This window comes from Pseudoliparis swirei, chromosome 3 (genome assembly GCF_029220125.1).
Source record: "Pseudoliparis swirei isolate HS2019 ecotype Mariana Trench chromosome 3, NWPU_hadal_v1, whole genome shotgun sequence".
Classification (NCBI taxonomy): domain Eukaryota; kingdom Metazoa; phylum Chordata; class Actinopteri; order Perciformes; family Liparidae; genus Pseudoliparis; species Pseudoliparis swirei.
Window position 1 is genome coordinate 251,604 of NC_079390.1, and position 17,820 is coordinate 269,423.

The 17,820-nt window shown below is 46.2% G+C and overlaps 1 protein-coding gene across 1 annotated transcript in view; it reads right to left on the reverse strand.

Annotated features, from left to right (window-relative positions):
• Positions 1-17,044, reverse strand: part of LOC130212186 (gamma-aminobutyric acid receptor subunit beta-2-like) — a 62,295-nt gene extending 45,251 nt beyond the window's left edge. The window contains exons 1-3 of the mRNA XM_056443330.1: positions 16,742-17,044; positions 16,493-16,590; positions 15,706-15,773 (exon numbers count right to left, since the gene is read on the reverse strand). Of these exons, the coding sequence (XP_056299305.1) occupies positions 15,706-15,773; positions 16,493-16,590; positions 16,742-16,833 (258 nt within the window). The 5' untranslated portion in view covers positions 16,834-17,044. The remainder of the gene's footprint in view (positions 1-15,705; positions 15,774-16,492; positions 16,591-16,741) is intronic.
• Between the last annotated feature and the right edge of the window lie 776 nt (positions 17,045-17,820).

Here is a 17,820-nt window from a genome sequence, read left to right on the forward strand (position 1 = left end):
TACGCCACCCTCCTCATCATCAGGCACCTAGGCCAGTTCCCTCTGCTCCTCATCTTGTGTTTCTTAATTCCCTCCCACAGAGGACACGATAAGGCTTCATCCATACGGCATCAACGCTGATGGTAAATGACCTTTAATGACCTTTAATGATGTTAAATGAACTTTAATTATGTGAAATTACCTTTAATGATATTAAATGACCTTACATGTTAAATGACCTTTAATGGCCTTTAATGATGTTAAATGAACTTTAATTATGTGAAATTACTAGGGCTGTCAGCGTTAACGCGTTAATCTATGCGATTAATTTGGCCGCGTTAACGCACTAAAATATTTTAACGCAATTAACGCAACTTTGTTTACTTCCGGTGTTCGTTGAAGTTTTTACACTCCTCTGAGTGTCAAACCGCGGCAGTACGGTTTGACACTGTTTCCGTTTTTAAAACAATTATTTCTCCGCGAAAATAAGGAGCATAAATGAGTTTAACTCGTGGATGAATCAGTCGGGTTCCTCCTGCTCCTCCTTCCTCCCGTCTCCCCCTCTGACACACAGAGGAACGGAGGGGCGACGTGTCGGGGGACGCGGCGCGGAAAGAACTCGTCACACGAAACCTTCACCGTGATTGGTCAATCCGTTTGTCTGTCAACATTTTGGGAAAAAAACAACCAATGAACACTCAGTAAATCACAAAGGACCTCCCACCTCACAGGTAAGGCTCATTAGCAGCCTGTCAGTCAGAGAGCAGAGAACACGGCACCAGGACAATGTGCCTCATTGAATAGAGCTGAGATTGTTCTGGAATGTTTGATGTAGAACACGTGGGGGTGTGTCACATGAAAACGCCTTTAAACGGTGAATTTAATTTATTTTGTAAAATGTATAAAATGCCCTCAGCCTCCAGAGGGTTAACGTGACATATGTGAATGTCAGTCAGTCACCAAGGCCACTGGTTCTGCTGTTCAATGTTAAAGATGACAGGACCAATGGGGTCTCAATATACTTCTTTTTTTTAACTAATCTGATGTTTCACTGAAGAAACAATTTATCATCCACAATATTAAATACCTCGCTGGCACTTTATAGGTAGGAGCCTCTTTGAAAACACAGCTCTGTGTGAAGTTTGGTCTTTAAAAAGAATGAACTTTTAACTTTTAATTGCGATTAATCGCGATTAATCGCGATTAATGAATTTCAAAATGTGCGATTAATTAGTTAATTTTTTTAAATCGATTGACAGCCCTAGAAATTACCTTTAATGATATTAAATGACCTTACATGATGTTAAATGACCTTCAATAATTGTAAATGACCTTGAATGATGTTCAATGACCTTGAATGATGTTAAATGACCTTTAATGATGTTAAATGACCTTTAAGAGCCCAAAGACAACAGCAACACTTGCTCTTGGCTTCATTTTATCAGCTGTTCATGTTCCTGGTATCAAACAACAGAGGGAACTCTAACCTAAGACCTCCTGAGTCGGGTGTGAACACAATGATGTGAGGATTTGTCAGATTTGTCAAATTCTACTAAAAACAACACATGAAATGCAACTAGAGAAAGTGAAGTGCCGGCGTGCCGAGGACCCGAGAGCTCCTTCTGCCACCACGCCGCCCGCCGCCCACCCATCACCAGCTCTCCGTGTCATGTTCAGCTGCGGTGTGAAATCCACTCCACACCCGCCGCCTCTCCTTTGAGGCCGTCGTCAACTTCTGGAGCGAGGACGCCGAGCGAGGAGAAGCCTCGTGATGATCCCGCCGAGCCGCAAGACCCGCGAGACCGGGTCCAACGCGTTGGTGTCAACAGCAGAGACCACGTGAGTACACACACACACACACACACACACACACTACCAAGACCTGTCTCTCTGTGTCGGCCTTTCGACCTCGGTGTTATCGAATCCCCCAGAATGCATCTTGTTCCCAACGCTTTCCAGTGAAGATACGTTTAAAGCTGCTAGCTGCATGCTAACGGGGAAACGGGTTCACGATCAAAGCTTCCATGACACACACACACACACACACACACATTTATTTATTTAAATGACTATTTAGGTCGTCAACAAACAAACATAAAGTCCCTGACATTTAAATTTGGGAAACGATACCAATTCTAATAGTTTTCTGAAGGTTTAAATTGCTGCCAATGGTAAGAGATGTTAGTGAAGTTGAAGGCAACAGGAGGGTTGATAAAACAAACTGCCGCCTGGTCCCCTTCCTTTAAAGAACCTCCATCCTTCACATTACAGTCACTTCATATCTTTATCTTTTCATTTAGGCCTCCGAAACCATCACAAGAAGGGAACATGCAGAACGGCACAACGTCGTAACTTCAGACCACGGGCGCTTTCAAACACGTCGTCTCTTGTGGCGTCGCTCATGGTTTTCTGAAAAGCCAAAATAAAGCTCAAAGTGGGCGGCCGGCCAATGAGAGGCCGGCCTAACTCCACCCTAATCCCAAAGATGGACAAGGAGGTGGAGCGTGGCAGCTGAAGGACGGATACTGGTTGATGAAACACGCCCAGTGAGCTCGTTAAGGCCAACAAGCTCGTTAAGGCCAATAAGCTCGTTAAGGCCAACAAGCTCGTTAAGGCCAATAAGCTCGTTAAGGCCAATAAGAGACTTAAAGAGACAGCACTCCTCTCTTAAAGAGACAGCGCCCACTTAAAAAGATATCACTCCTTTCTTAAATAGACACTACTTTCTTAATTAAAGAGACAGCGTTCTCTTAATTAAAGAGACAGCAATCAATTAAAGACACAGCACTCTCTTAAGGAGACAGCGCTCTCTTAAAGAGACAGTACTCTTTTAAAGACAAAGCACTCTCTTAAAGAGACAGCCCTCTCTTCCAAAGGGACAACGAGCACTTTTCTCTCTTCACAGTTAGTATGTGCACAGGTGATCAACGCTCTCATATATGAACAACACATGAATTACCTTAAACACACATTCAACGTAAATTATAAGAAATGGACACAGTTGTATTAAATCTGTTCCCCAAACCCAACGACGTAGTTGTGTTGTTTAATTAAGCCTCCGTTAAATGTGTATTTTACACACTCTGCGTGTAAAGAGCAGGAAGTGTACGTGACTGTGAACTCTGAAGACTCATGCAGCTGTTGGAGAAAATCACTTTGAACTCCTCAGAGTTTGCCAGCAGAAACAATGATGTAACTTGTTATGATGCTTGGTTGTATAACATGTGGGCAACAATACAAGTAAATTGCATCATAAACGTTCCACAAATGAAGAGCGGGTTCTGAAAAAGGTCATCTCGACCCAACCGGAGTGAGTGGTGTGCCGGGTTCTTTCGGTAAGCTCGGTCCAGAGGGACACCCCAAAGAGAACGCAGCACGTTCGGAACAACGGATCTGATTGGTGGAGGTCTGATGGCTGAATCTACACAACAGAAATATGCGGAATATTCTAGAGAGATGGTTTTGTTGAACTGGTTGAATGTTGCCGTGTGCTCGTTAAAACACTTCGCCAAAGCAACGTCTCTCTGCTCGTCAGCCGTTGAGCAAGAGTTGGACGTGAGAATGTTTTGGATTGTTTTCTCAATTTCGGCTAAAACACCCGTTCAAAAGTTTGGAGTCACCCAGACAGTTTGGTGTTTTCCATGAAAACTCACACTTTTATTTATCAAATGAATTTCAGAATACATATAAAATATAGTCAAGATTATAGTCAAGGTTATATAAAATGATTTTTATTATAAATATTAATGTAGTTCTTCTTGTGGCTCAAAGGAAGGCCAGTTTTAAAGCTTCTCTCACCAGCATCACTGTTTTCAGCTGCGCTCACATAAAAAGGGTTTTAAAGGGTTTCTTCCCCTCCGCTAGTCTTCTAAGGTGATAACACAATGTACCATTAGAACACTGGAGATGGGCCTCTACACACCTCTGTAGAGACTTCATTAACCACCAGAGAATAGCCATTTACCACATTAACTATGCAGAGAGAGTATTTATGATTAATTTAATGTTATCTTCATTGATAAAACAGAGCTTTGAAAAATAAGGACTTTTCTAGAGGAGAGTAAGTCGGTCTAATCTCCTGTAGAAGAGCCTCCACCTCGTGAAGGCATGACAGTGAGGGCCAGAGGGAAGAGTGAATGGACACAGGACAGGCGTGGGAATTATTGCTGTGAGCCAATCACCTGATCACAATATGCTGTCAATACCCTAAGCCCCGCCCTATGTATGTGAGTATTTAATGGAGTCAGATGTAAAAGTTAAAGGTGTATTTAAAGAGTCTTCACCCAATGAAAAGCCAAAGTTTAGGCATCTGCAGAAACCTTTTGTACAGACTGCTGACTATATTTAAAGAGACAGTACAGAATTAGCGGCTGCCTAACGCTTCAGTCACCATTTTTATCGACATCTTTGTGCGCAAAACTTCTGAAATTTAGACTGAACAGAAAACATGAAGTAATCTAGTCAGGCTGACAGCTGCTCCTCTACCTCTCCTCCTCTACCTCTCCTCCTCTATCTCTCCTCCTCTACCTCTCCTCCTCTATCTCTCCTCTTCTACCTCTCCTCCTCTACCTCTCCTCCTCTACCTCTCCTCCTCTATCTCTCCTCTTCTACCTCTCCTCCTCTACCTCTCCTCCTCTACCTCTCCTTCCTCTTCTTCCTCTCCTCCTCTTCCTCTCCTCCTCCTCCTCTACCTCCTCTCCCCACCTCCTCTACCTCTCCTCCTCTCCTCTACCTCCTCCTCCTTCTACCTCTACCTCCTCCTCTACCTCCTTCCTCCTACCTCTCCTCTCCTCTTCTACCTCTCCTCCTCCTCCTCTCCTCCTCCTCCTCTACCTCTCCTCTCCTCTATCTCTCCTTCCTCCTCTACCTCTCCTTCCTCCTCCTCCTCTTCTCCTCTCCCTCCTCTACCTCCTTTCCCCTCCTCTCCTCTTCTACCTCTCCTCTCCTCTCCTCCTCCTCCTCATCACCTCCTCTCCTCCTCCTCTACCTCTCCTCCTCTACCTCTCCTTCCTCCTCTACCTCCCCTCCTCTACCTCGCCTTCCTCCTCTCCTCCTCCTCTTCTCTACTCTACTCCTCTACCTCTCCTCCTCTCTCCTCTCCTTCCTCCTCTACCTCCTCTTCCTCCTCTACCTCCTCTCCTTTCCTCTACTCACCTCCTCTCCTTCCTCCTCTACCTCCTTCCCTCCTACTCTCCTTCCTCTTCTACCTCTCCTTCCTCCTCTACCTCCTCTACCTCTCCTTCCTCCTCTACCTCTCCTCTCTCCTCCTCCCCGTCCTCCTCCTCCTTCTCTCCTCTCTTCCTCCTCTACCTCTCCTTCCTATCTCTCCTCCTCCTCTATCTCCTTCCCCACTCTCCTTCCTCCTCTACCTCTCCTTCTCTCCTCCTTCCTCTCCTCCTCCTTCTCCTCTCCTTCCTCCTCTACCTCCTTCCTCCTCTACCTCTCCTTCCTCTCCTTCCTCCTCTACCTCTCCTTCTATCTCCTTCCTCTCCCTCCTCTCCTCTCCTCCTTCCTCCTCTACCTCCTCCTCTCCTTCCTCCTCTACCTCTCCTTCTCTACCTCTCCTTCCTCCTCTACCTCTCCTTCCTCCTCTACCTCTCCTTCCTCCTCTACCTCTCCTTCCTCTCCTCCTCTACCTCTCCTTCCTCCTCTACCTCTCCTTCCTCTCTCTCCTTCCTCTTCTACCTCTCCTCCTCTACCTCTCCTCCTCTACCTCTCCTCTCTCTCTCCTTCCTCCTCTACCTCTCCTCCTCTACCTCTCCTTCCTCCTCTACCTCCTCCTTCCTCCTTCCTCTCTCCTCCTCCTCTACCTCTCCTTCCTCCTCTACCTCCTTCCTCTCCTCTCCTTTCCTCCTCTACCTCCTCCTCTATCTCCTTCCTCCTCTACCTCTCCTTCCTCCCACCTCCTTCCTCTCCTTCTATCTCTCCTTCCTCCTCTACCTCTCCTTCCTCTATCTACCTCCTTCCTCCTCTACCTCTCCTTCCTCTCTCTCCTTCCTCCTCTACTCTCCTTCCTCCTCCTCTCCTTCCTCCTCTACCTCTCCTTCCTCCTCTACCTCCTTCCTCCTCTACCTCTCCTTCCTCTCCTCCTCTACCTCCTTCCTCCTCTACCTCCTTCCTCTCTCCTTCCTCTTCTACCTCTCCTTCCTCCTCTACCTCTCCTCTTCTACCTCTCCTTCCTCCTCTACCTCCTCTACCTCTCCTTCCTCCTCTACCTCTCCTCTTCTACCTCTCCTCCTCTACCTCTCCTTCCTCTTCTACCTCTCCTTCCTCCTCTACCTCTCCTTCCTCCTCTTCCTCTCCTTCCTCTCCTCCTCCCTCCTTCCTCCTCTACCTCTCCTTCCTCCTCTACCTCTCCTTCCTCTCCTCCTCTACCTCTCCTTCCTCTCCTTCTCTATCTCTCCTTCCTCCTCTACCTCTCCTTCTCTATCTCTCCTTCCTCCTCTACCTCTCCTTCCTCCTCTACCTCTCCTTCCTCCTCTACCTCTCCTTCTCTATCTCTCCTTCCTCCTCTACCTCCTCTACCTCTCCTTCCTCCTCTACCTCTCCTCTACCTCTCCTTCCTCCTCTACCTCTCCTTCCTCTTCTACCTCTCCTTCCTCCTCTACCTCTCCTTCTCTATCTCTCCTTCCTCCTCTACCTCTCCTTCTCTATCTCTCCTTCCTCCTCTACCTCTCCTTCTTTATCTCTCCTTCCTTCTCTATCTCTCCTTCCTCCTCTACCTCTCCTTTTCTATCTCTCCTTCCTCCTCTACCTCTCCTTCCTCCTCTACCTCTCCTGAACTATAGATACTATTTCCAACAGACAGCGTTCAATTCCCTTCGCCTAATGTTTCTTTTCATAAAAACACTTTTCTGTATAAAATGACTCACAGTTTGAAAGCTCTTATGTAACATCTCATTTTTGGATTCCATTTTTTGTGATGTCGAACTCACTAGGATAAACAATTCTGTGATTGTGTTATCCTCACGTCCGCCGCCTTCCTTTACATCCAGGGGATTGGTTCTGCTGGTAAACATTCATTCCCTTATGTTCTTTATTCATGTCGTAGAGATCCTCCTTCCAGTCCGCGAGCCGTCCCTCTTCAGCCTCCAGGTGTCACCCAGAGTAATCTAAATGGATGACTACAACTCTCCAGAGCCAGACACATGTATCTGAAGCTAGCGGCATGAATAATGCACCTTGGGCCGACGGTTGCTTTTTTCCAGCTCACACATCTCCTCCTCCCGATTGCGCCCCCCTCACTTCTGCAGAACACGCTGCTGTTGCCCGCAGCTGGTCATAAGTTAGCTGTTCGTGTGTTAGCTGGTCATAAGTTAGCTGGTCGTAAGTTAGCTGGTCATAAGTTAGCTGGTCGTAAGTTAGCTGGTCGTAAGTTAGCTGGTCATAAGTTAGCTGGTCGTAAGTTAGCTGGTCATAAGTTAGCTGGTCGTAAGTTAGCTGGTCGTAAGTTAGCTGGTCATAAGTTAGCTGGTCGCGTTAGCTGTTCATAAGTTAGCTGGTCGTAAGTTAGCTGGTCATAAGTTAGCTGGTCGTAAGTTAGCTGGTCATAAGTTAGCTGGTCGTAAGTTAGCTGGTCGTATGTTAGCTGGTCATAAGTTAGCTGTTCATAAGTTAGCTGGTCATAAGTTAGCTGGTCGTAAGTTAGCTGGTCATAAGTTAGCTGGTCATAAGTTAGCTGGTCGTAAGTTAGCTGGTCATAAGTTAGCTGGTCATAAGTTAGCTGGTCGTAAGTTAGCTGGTCGTATGTTAGCTGGTCATAAGTTAGCTGGTCGTAAGTTAGCTGGTCGTAAGTTAGCTGGTCATAAGTTAGCTGGTCGTAAGTTAGCTGGTCGTAAGTTAGCTGGTCATAAGTTAGCTGGTCGCGTTAGCTGGTCATAAGTTAGCTGTTCATAAGTTAGCTGGTCGTAAGTTAGCTGGTCGTAAGTTAGCTGGTCATAAGTTAACTGGTCGTAAGTTAGCTGGTCATAAGTTAGCTGGTCAGCGTTAGCTGGTCGTAAGTTAGCTGGTCATAAGTTAGCTGGTCATAAGTTAGCTGTTCATAAGTTAGCTGTTCATAAGTTAGCTGGTCGTAAGTTAGCTGGTCGTAAGTTAGCTGGTCATAAGTTAGCTGGTCATAAGTTAGCTGGTCGTAAGTTAGCTGGTCATAAGTTAGCTGGTCATAAGTTAGCTGTTCATAAGTTAGCTGGTCATAAGTTAGCTGGTCATAAGTTAGCTGGTCGTAAGTTAGCTGGTCATAAGTTAGCTGGTCGTAAGTTAGCTGGTCATAAGTTAGCTGGTCATAAGTTAGCTGGTCGTAAGTTAGCTGGTCATAAGTTAGCTGGTCATAAGTTAGCTGGTCGTATGTTAGCTGGTCGTAAGTTAGCTGGTCATAAGTTAGCTGGTCGTAAGTTAGCTGGTCGTAAGTTAGCTGGTCGTATGTTAGCTGTTCATAAGTTAGCTGTTCATAAGTTAGCTGGTCGTATGTTAGCTGGTCGTAAGTTAGCTGGTCATAAGTTAGCTGGTCGTAAGTTAGCTGGTCGTAAGTTAGCTGGTCGTATGTTAGCTGTTCATAAGTTAGCTGGTCGTAAGTTAGCTGGTCGTATGTTAGCTGTTCATAAGTTAGCTGTTCATAAGTTAGCTGGTCGTATGTTAGCTGGTCGTAAGTTAGCTGGTCATAAGTTAGCTGGTCGTAAGTTAGCTGGTCATAAGTTAGCTGGTCATAAGTTAGCTGTTCATAAGTTAGCTGGTCGTATGTTAGCTGGTCATAAGTTAGCTGGTCATAAGTTAGCTGGTCGTAAGTTAGCTGGTCGTAAGTTAGCTGGTCATAAATTAGCTGTTCATAAGTTAGCTGTTCATAAGTTAGCTGGTCGTATGTTAGCTGGTCGTATGTTAGCTGGTCGTATGTTAGCTGGTCGTAAGTTAGCTGTTCATAAGTTAGCTGGTCATAAGTTAGCTGGTCGTAAGTTAGCTGGTCATAAGTTAGCTGGTCATAAGTTAGCTGGTCGTGTTAGCTGGTCATATGCTAGCTGGTCGTATGTTAGCTGGTCGAAGTTAGCTGGTCGTAAGTTAGCTGGTCATGTTAGCTGGTCATAAGTTAGCTGGTCGTAAGTTAGCTGGTCATGTTAGCTGGTCGCGTTAGCTGGTCAAGTTAGCTGGTCGAAGTTAGCTGGTCATAAGTTAGCTGCTGGTCGAAGTTAGCTGGTCGTAAGTTAGCTGGTCATAAGTTAGCTGGTCATAAGTTAGCTGGTCATGTTGGCTGCGCGTTAGCTGGTCGTAAGTTAGCTGGTCATAAGTTAGCTGGTCATAAGTTAGCTGGTCATAAGTTAGCTGGTCATAAGTTAGCTGGTCATAAGTTAGCTGGTCATAAGTTAGCTGTTCATAAGTTAGCTGGTCGTATGTTAGCTGGTCATAAGTTAGCTGGTCATAAGTTAGCTGGTCATAAGTTAGCTGGTCATAAGTTAGCTGGTCGTAAGTTAGCTGGTCATAAGTTAGCTGGTCGTATGTTAGCTGGTCATAAGTTAACTGGTCGTAAGTTAGCTGGTCATAAGTTAGCTGGTCATAAGTTAGCTGGTCATAAGTTAGCTGGTCATAAGTTAGCTGGTCGTAAGTTAGCTGGTCGTAAGTTAGCTGGTCATAAGTTAGCTGGTCATAAGTTAGCTGTTCATAAGTTAGCTGGTCATAAGTTAGCTGGTCGTAAGTTAGCTGGCTGCGTTAGCTGGTCATAAGTTAGCTGGTCGTAAGTTAGCTGGTCGTAGTTAGCTGGTCATAGTTAGCTGGTCATAAGTTAGCTGGTCATAAGTTAGCTGGTCGGTTAGCTGGTCGTAAGTTAGCTGGTCATAAGTTAGCTGGTCGTAAGTTAGCTGGTCGTAAGTTAGCTGGTCATAAGTTAGCTGGTCGTATGTTAGCTGGTCATAAGTTAGCTGGTCATAAGTTAGCTGGTCATAAGTTAGCTGGTCATAAGTTAGCTGGTCATAAGTTAGCTGGTCATAAGTTAGCTGGTCATAAGTTAGCTGGTCATAAGTTAGCTGGTCATAAGTTAGCTGGTCATAAGTTAGCTGGTCGTAAGTTAGCTGGTCATAAGTTAGCTGGTCATAAGTTAGCTGTTCATAAGTTAGCTGGTCGTAAGTTAGCTGGTCATAAGTTAGCTGGTCATAAGTTAGCTGTTCATAAGTTAGCCGCTCGTATGTTTGCATGATAAATGATTTTCTTACCAAATAAAACAACGTTGTTTAAAGTCCGAACCATCTTGAGAGCTGTGGGTTTTATAAGGCGGGCCTCATGAACAGTCCGTGCTTGAGGCCCGCTGGGTGTTCTTCATGAACGATCCTTCTGCTCAGCAGAGACCCACACTGAGGAACACGGGGAACACATCTATTGAAACATGGCAAGATCACAAGATTGTGATAATGTCCTTGAGGTATTAATGTCTCTCTGATTCCATCTCAGAGTGCCGTTCTTACTCGCCGCTCCGTGTGCTAAGCGCCGCGAGTCCACGGCTCTGCATTTTAAATCCTATTCAAGCTGTTTTTTAAATTCTCTTGGAGCAGAATCAACGCTATGACTCATCCCTCCTGAGCGACGAGAATACATCAATACTGTTATCATTAGAGGCTTTCTTCATACATTACGCCCCCCCCCCCCCTCTATTATGCAACTCCAGCGGCTGCTCTTCCTGGAGGCTACGCTAACGTAGCGGCTCATAACGAGGCCTCGCTGGAGAACAGTGAGGGATTAGAATGTGAGAATGAGGTTATGACGGATAGAAACAATAGAGTGTTCGTCTTCACTAGAGACGCGAGGACTCTTCATGTCGTTTTCAGAACTGTAGGAATTCTCCTTTACAGCCAACTCAAGGATTTGGTTGGTGTGATTCATCGTTATAACTATTGGTTGGTTTGGGTTCATAATAGCTCTGTGGATTACAATCATAACCCAAACAGTACTCATTTAAATATGTGCTTCATCACCCGTAATTACTTCTGGGGCCAATCCCCATCGTGGCTCATTAACTTGTTTCCAGTTTTGAATTGAATGTGGGAATACTGTGAATAGTTTGACAGCACAGAGAGTTGCGAGTGTTTATTCCTCCCCACATTTGGAATGCGTCTCAGTCTGTGAATCTTCTCACACCTCGACACTCAGTTACCACGCAACCACCGGCGAGCGGTTGGGAGATACTTTGAGTTCTGCCTGCTGCGATCGACCCTGGTGGTGAAACAGTGCGTGTGCACCCACAAGAGAGACAATAGTGTCTTAGTATCCTATCAAAGAAGTTGAATTACATGCATCATCTTCAAAGCTCTATCACCCATCTCTTAATGTGCATCATTAACATGACGCTGAGCTGATTAGGGCGATGTTTTATAAACTGGTCTTTAAATGTTTAAAATCGGTGTCACGAAGGATGTAAATCATGTTGACTCCTGCCCATGAATGGATAATTCTACCCAGATGAGCAACAACCAAGTGAAGGCTGCATTAAAATAGACTTTGACACGAGAAGCAGACTTCATATCATGTTTGAAGCTCTCAGATATGTAGATGAGATATTACGCAATACCTTACATAAGTTCCTTATAAGTATCTCCCTCGGCTTTTATCATCAAAGAGCCGAGCCACGATCTCGTGCCTTTCAAAGACATCAATTACATTATAACCAGTTGTATAATACCAAGTATAGATCTGGTTTTCAGGGCAAAACCTTATGAATTCATAGCAACCATCATATCAGAGACATCTGCTGAGAGGTGGAAATAACTGAAAGAAATAGTGGAGCTCTAAAATTCACAGTCCTTCTCCAACAATCAATTCGCTCCTTTTGACCTTTGTGTGCATCAATAGTGGTATTTCTGCCTGTTGGAGGAGGATAATAACTTCAGTTGCTCCTCAGACAGGAGCATTTCTTCCCTCGGCTTATAATTCAAGAGCTCAACCCAAAGCAAATATTGAGACTCGAATGGCGGTCGTGGAAGAAAAGAGCCCGAAAGACATTTCTGTGAAGATTGAAAAGGAAATGAATCAAGCAATCTCTCTAACTGCCTCCTTTCCTCCCTCCTTCCTCGGACCGGAGCCGGCCTGGGGCTGCATGTCCAACATGACATTGGTATTCAGAGTGTCTCCCTGTGTCCACCGCTGAGTCATGCAGAACGAACCGCAGCACTCGGACATGACCTTCTCTCCAGCACCGCTGCTGGCTCCACATGGTAGCTTGGTAATGTCAGAGCACTCTCTCTCTCTCTCTCCATCTCTCCATCTCCTATCTATCTCTGTCTCTCTCTGTCATATGAATAAAGAGGTAAACAATGTGACTCTTAGGTCTTAAACAATCAAATCGTGGCGCTTCTTCTCCCTCGAAGGCCCCGGCGCCGCGGCCCGACACCCAGGAACAAGTGACCTTTTGATGGGTATGTAATGAACACCACAGCCTCCGTGCCACATGGCTCCAGGCCCAAGTGACATGCAATGTCCTTTTCTCCATCGTATATGACTCAGTCGGCCAGCTGTTGGTGCACAGTCTATATAAACAGTCACCACCGTATTCTCGAGGTAGAAGTGGGGTTTTGGGACGTGCTGGAGTCCAGGCTCTTGAGGACTCATCCTGGAGGGCCTTAACGGCCTCTGGGGGCCTCAGGCCGGCTCACGTGGTTTGGTGACTCATGCACAGGGAGCCAGAGGCCGGTGTAGTTCCTCTAAGGGTTCCTGCTCCGCGACACAGGGAGCGATGTGCCGACAGACACATCTCTCTTCGCCTCCCTTTATCCTCACTACTTCACATCTTTGCAGCGGCGGGAGAATATCTCGTGAATGCATACCGACGCCCGGGCGAAGGCGAATAAGACACCGCCGGATCCACCCCGTCGGGGACATCTCTCCATTCCCCTCTCCCCTGGTCCTGATCTCCGGAGGAGCAACACAGGACGGTTCCGTCCTCGATGCCGAAATAAGTGGCAGACAAAGAGCCAGATGGGGGGGGAGATGGAGGAAGGGGAGAGTGCTTCGACACCAGCTGCAGTCCTGAAAAGTGGTTACATTTACAGGGAAGGGGAGCAGATCAAAGATGCCGAAACCATTACGCGCACATGTGGCCTCTTCTTTTCACGAGGCGGCGGCGGGTCAGGTGGTAATGACTCCGCTTTCACATTAGAGGGTGTTCAGTGGGCCGCAGCGGACAAAGGGTCCGATGATCAAAGACGCTGCGCCGCGGCTGTGTGTGGATGGTGAGCGTGTGCGTGTGTGTGTGTGTGTGTGGATATAAGCTGTGACGCACTTCTAGGTAGGAGTAATGCACCTGGATGTACTTTACTTTTTTCTTAGGAAAGTTGGAACCCAGAGAAGATGATAGTGTCGTATAATTTCATCTACTTTATAATGTCAGTTTAACTAAAACATGCAAGTCAGAGCTCAAGGTTCAAGAATCTATGTGACGTCCCTCGATTTGGATTGAAACCTCTGAAAGTCCAGCTCCACGTCCCTGGGAGGAGATAAGAACCTGTGTCACGGGCCTCCATTCAGGTCTGGACTGAGTAGATCAGTCCCAGAATGAGGTCATTATGCCTGCATGTGATTGGTCCACAAAGGCCGGGAATAATGAACTCCTCCTTGTGTGTTGTGTATAAAGAATGCAGTAGAATGCAGTAGAATGCATTCTAATGCATTAGAATGTAGTAGAATGCATTAGAATGCATTCTAATGCAGTAGAATGTAGTAGAATGCATTCTAATGCATTCGAATGCAGTAGAATGTAGTAGAATGCATTAGAATGTAGTAGAATGTAGTAGAATGCATTAGAATGTAGTAGAATGTAGTAGAATGCATTAGAATGTAGTAGAATGCATTAGAATGCATTTTAATGCATTAGAATGCAGTAGAATGCATTCTACTGCATTAGAATGTAGTAGAATGTAGTAGAATGCATTCTAATGCAGTAGAATGCATTCTAATGCATTAGAATGCATTAGAATGTAGTAGAATCCATTAGAATGCATTCTAATACAGTAGAATGTAGTAGAATGCATTAGAATGTAGTAGAATGTAGTAGAATGCATTAGAATGTAGTAGAATGCATTAGAATGTAGTAGAATGTAGTAGAATGCATTAGAATGCATTCTAATGCATTATAATGTAGTAGAATGCATTAGAATGTAGTAGAATGTAGTAGAATGCATTAGAATGCAGTAGAATGCATTCTAATGCATTAGAATGTAGTAGAATGTAGTAGAATGCATTAGAATGTCGTAGAATCCATTAGAATGCATTCTAATGCATTAGAATGTAGTAGAATGCATTCTAATGCATTCGAATGCAGTAGAATATAGTAGAATGCATTAGAATGTAGTAGAATGCATTAGAATGCAGTAGAATGCATTATAATGCATTAGAATGTAGTAGAATGCATTAGAATATAGTAGAATGCATTCTAATGCAGTAGAATGTAGTAGAATGCATTCGAATGCAGTAGAATGCATTAGAATGTAGTAGAATGCATTCGAATGTAGTAGAATGCATTAGAATGTAGTAGAATGCATTAGAATATAGTAGAATGCATTCTAATGCAGTAGAATGTAGTAGAATGCATTTGAATGCAGTAGAATGTAGTAGAATGCATTAGAATGTAGTAGAATGCAGTAGAATTTTGACATAACCGCATCACCTCCTTCCTTCCTGTGTAAAGTCTCGAATGCATTAGTTGAATGGGATGTAGACACAAATATCATGTTGCATAATCCTTAAGTATTTGGTTCCTGGAAGTGCATCCCACGTGCACACTCTCCAGCTCTTGTTACACACTCAGAGAACGTGCCTTTAATTCAGGATTCAGGGCCACTTTGAAAGGCTGTGTAGACACACATTGTGTGTGTGTGTGTGTGTGTGTGTGTAGTGGGTAACTACATGCAAATAGACGTGGCATCATGCGTTCTCTCATCTCGACACACAGATAACAACATCCTCTGGGTGCCGCCGCCAAAAATATTCCAGGGCGTAACCCTTGACAACGTGACTCACATCACAGCGCGGGGATAACTGCAGCAGCGGGAGGCGTCTGCGTGAGATGTCAGGAAGTTGTAAATTAAAAACGGTCGCGGTCAACAAAAGAGACGAGAAGGAAAAAAGATGAAGGTCGACGGATGAAAATGTCACGTGTGTTTCTGTAAAGGAAAAGCAGCTCCCTCTGTCAGCTGCGTGTCAAGATGCAGCTTCCATGAAGACAGACGCGCAGCCGTGAGTTCGTGTGAACTGGAGGTGCAGTACCAACATGTCACCACCAGGAGGAGCACTTGTATGAAGCAACGCTTTAATTTCCACGTCTCATATTCAGCCGCCACAACACAACAGAACAGTCAGAGTGAAATATCAGCAGAGCTCCAGGGGAACACTCTAAAGTCCCCGATAGAAAAGTCAGGAGAGGATTTAACTTGTATTTCTTTGTTTGTGTGAAGTTAGAGAAGCTTTGAGGCTTTTCACCTGCTCGGTAAATTAAGCAGAAATCAGCTCATGAGACCAACAACAAAGAGATATATGTCAACCAATCACAGCAGCCTATAGGATGAATACATGTCTACACGTCTTCAACCCGTAATACACTAAACCACCACCATCCCTCTGAGGTGCCCCCCCCCCCCCCCTGTTTGGGGGACATGGCCTGCATGTGAGGGTTTCCCCGGTGGCCCAGGAGGGTGTTCTCCGGGAAGGGTGACGCAATGCGGGGGGGGGGGGGGGGGGGGGGGAGAGTCCCGACGGACTCACCATGTTGACCTCCGACACCGTGTCGATGCTGGCGATGTCGATGTTCATCCCCACCCCGACCGGAGCTCCTGGAACAGGGGGAACCACAGTGAGCCACAGAGACACACACACACACACACACACACACACACACACACACACACACACACACACACACACACACACACACACACACACACACACACACACACACACACACACACAGAGAGTGAGAGACACACATACACGCACACAAAGTAACACTGTACACTAGGTGCACGTAATGAACACACACACACACACACACACACACAGTCACAATGTACACCAGGTGGGCGTAATGAACACACACACACACACACACAGTAACAATGTACACCAGGTGGGCGTAATGAACACACACACACACACACACACACACACACACACACACACACACACACACACACACAGTACCCCGTTGTCAGCCGGGTGGCTCTCGGCGTTCATTTTCAGGATTTTATGCGCTGGTAATTCCCCTAAAAGTTGTTTCCACTAACGCGCCTCGCCCTCAACACGTCCCGGTGAACACCGGAACACCTGAACACCAACAACAACAGCAGCTTCTTGTGCTGTTTTTAATTCTTTATCTTTCTTCCTCCCCTCTCTCGTGATTAGTCATTAAAATAAATCCCTTCATGGTTTTCTCGTGCCTCATCACGATCAGACTCACGTCCCTCCGAGTTACCGGAGCTGAGCCCCGCTCTACACCGGGCTGACAAGGCGGAAACTGGATCACATCGAAGATGACACGATGTCATTGTTTTACCTCCGAAATCTGGCCTCAGCCGAATATCGTATCCCTTCAGCAGCCGGTCCACCGTCTCCTTCACCAGGGACATGTTGCTCGGGTCACCGGCGCCGGCGCTACGGGGAGGAGAGGAGCACACGGCGCACGGGACATCTTTACAACGAGACATCCCGGGAGCACAACGCGATCCAGGAGTGCTCCACGCCGTCGGTAACACTCGTTATTACACCGGGAACGAGCGGAGCATCCTCCGAGCCTCTCACTTACCTCCGGGCGCACAGCACCGTCACCGCGAGGGGGAAGAAGAAGCACGCGCACAAACCCCTCATCCCTCCGGTTCCGAGCCCCGCCGTGCTCATGATCTGAGGTGTATTTCTTTTTTTCTTCACGGACGAGGTCCAATTTATTCTTCCCAGTGCAGTAATTCCAATGCCGGGCGCATGCGTACTCCGGACCACAACATGAAGACGCGGCTGCGCGCGGTGGTCGTGGAGGTGGGGATGGAGTACCCGCGCGCGCGGAGGAGATTTAAAGGAGAACCAGCACTCCAGGTTATTCAGCACGCGGGGATCTCCCCGGTTTCTAGACACCCTCGCGTGACACGGTCACCGTTACGGGGGGGGGGGGGGGGGGTTCAAATCCAAATGGGGGCGAGGAGGAAACAATGTGGGTGGAGTTGTATTTTCTCCTCATGCGTCTCTTCTCGGTGTCCCTGAGCAAGGCACTTAACCCCGCTGCTTGGAGTCTCCCGGATGTTACGTAACGTCAGGAGCGGAATGCATGAGCGGGGCAGTAATGAGACCCCACCGGAGTGCTCATGAGCCTCTCCTATTGGATCTGCATGTCAGAACACGGATGTAACTCACTGATGCAGAGCGTTAGCATTAGCATTAGCATCCACACGTGGGCGTGAACGTGAGGCAGATAAACAAGATACAAAAACGGTTGTGTTTGTTATAAGAGCTGTGAGGGTCAGGAGAGAAGAGGGAACCAGAGTGAGAGGGAAGGAAGGAAAGAGGGAAGAAGGAAAGGAAAAAGGAAGGAACGATAACAAGGAAAAAAAAGAAAGGAAAGAAAGAAGGAAGGAAAGGAAGGAAGGAAAGATGGAAGGAAAGAAAGAAGGAAGGAAGGACAGAATGAAGAAAATAAAGGAAAGAAGGAAGGAAAGGAAGGAAGGAAAGATGGAAGGAAAGAAAGAAGGAAGGAAGGACAGAATGAAGAAAAGAAAGGAAAGAAAGAAGGAAGGAAGGAAAGATGGAAGAAGGAAAGAAAGAAGGAAGTAAGGAAGGACAGAAAGGAAAAATGGAAGAATGAAAGAGGGAAGGAAATAAAGAAAATAGGAAAGA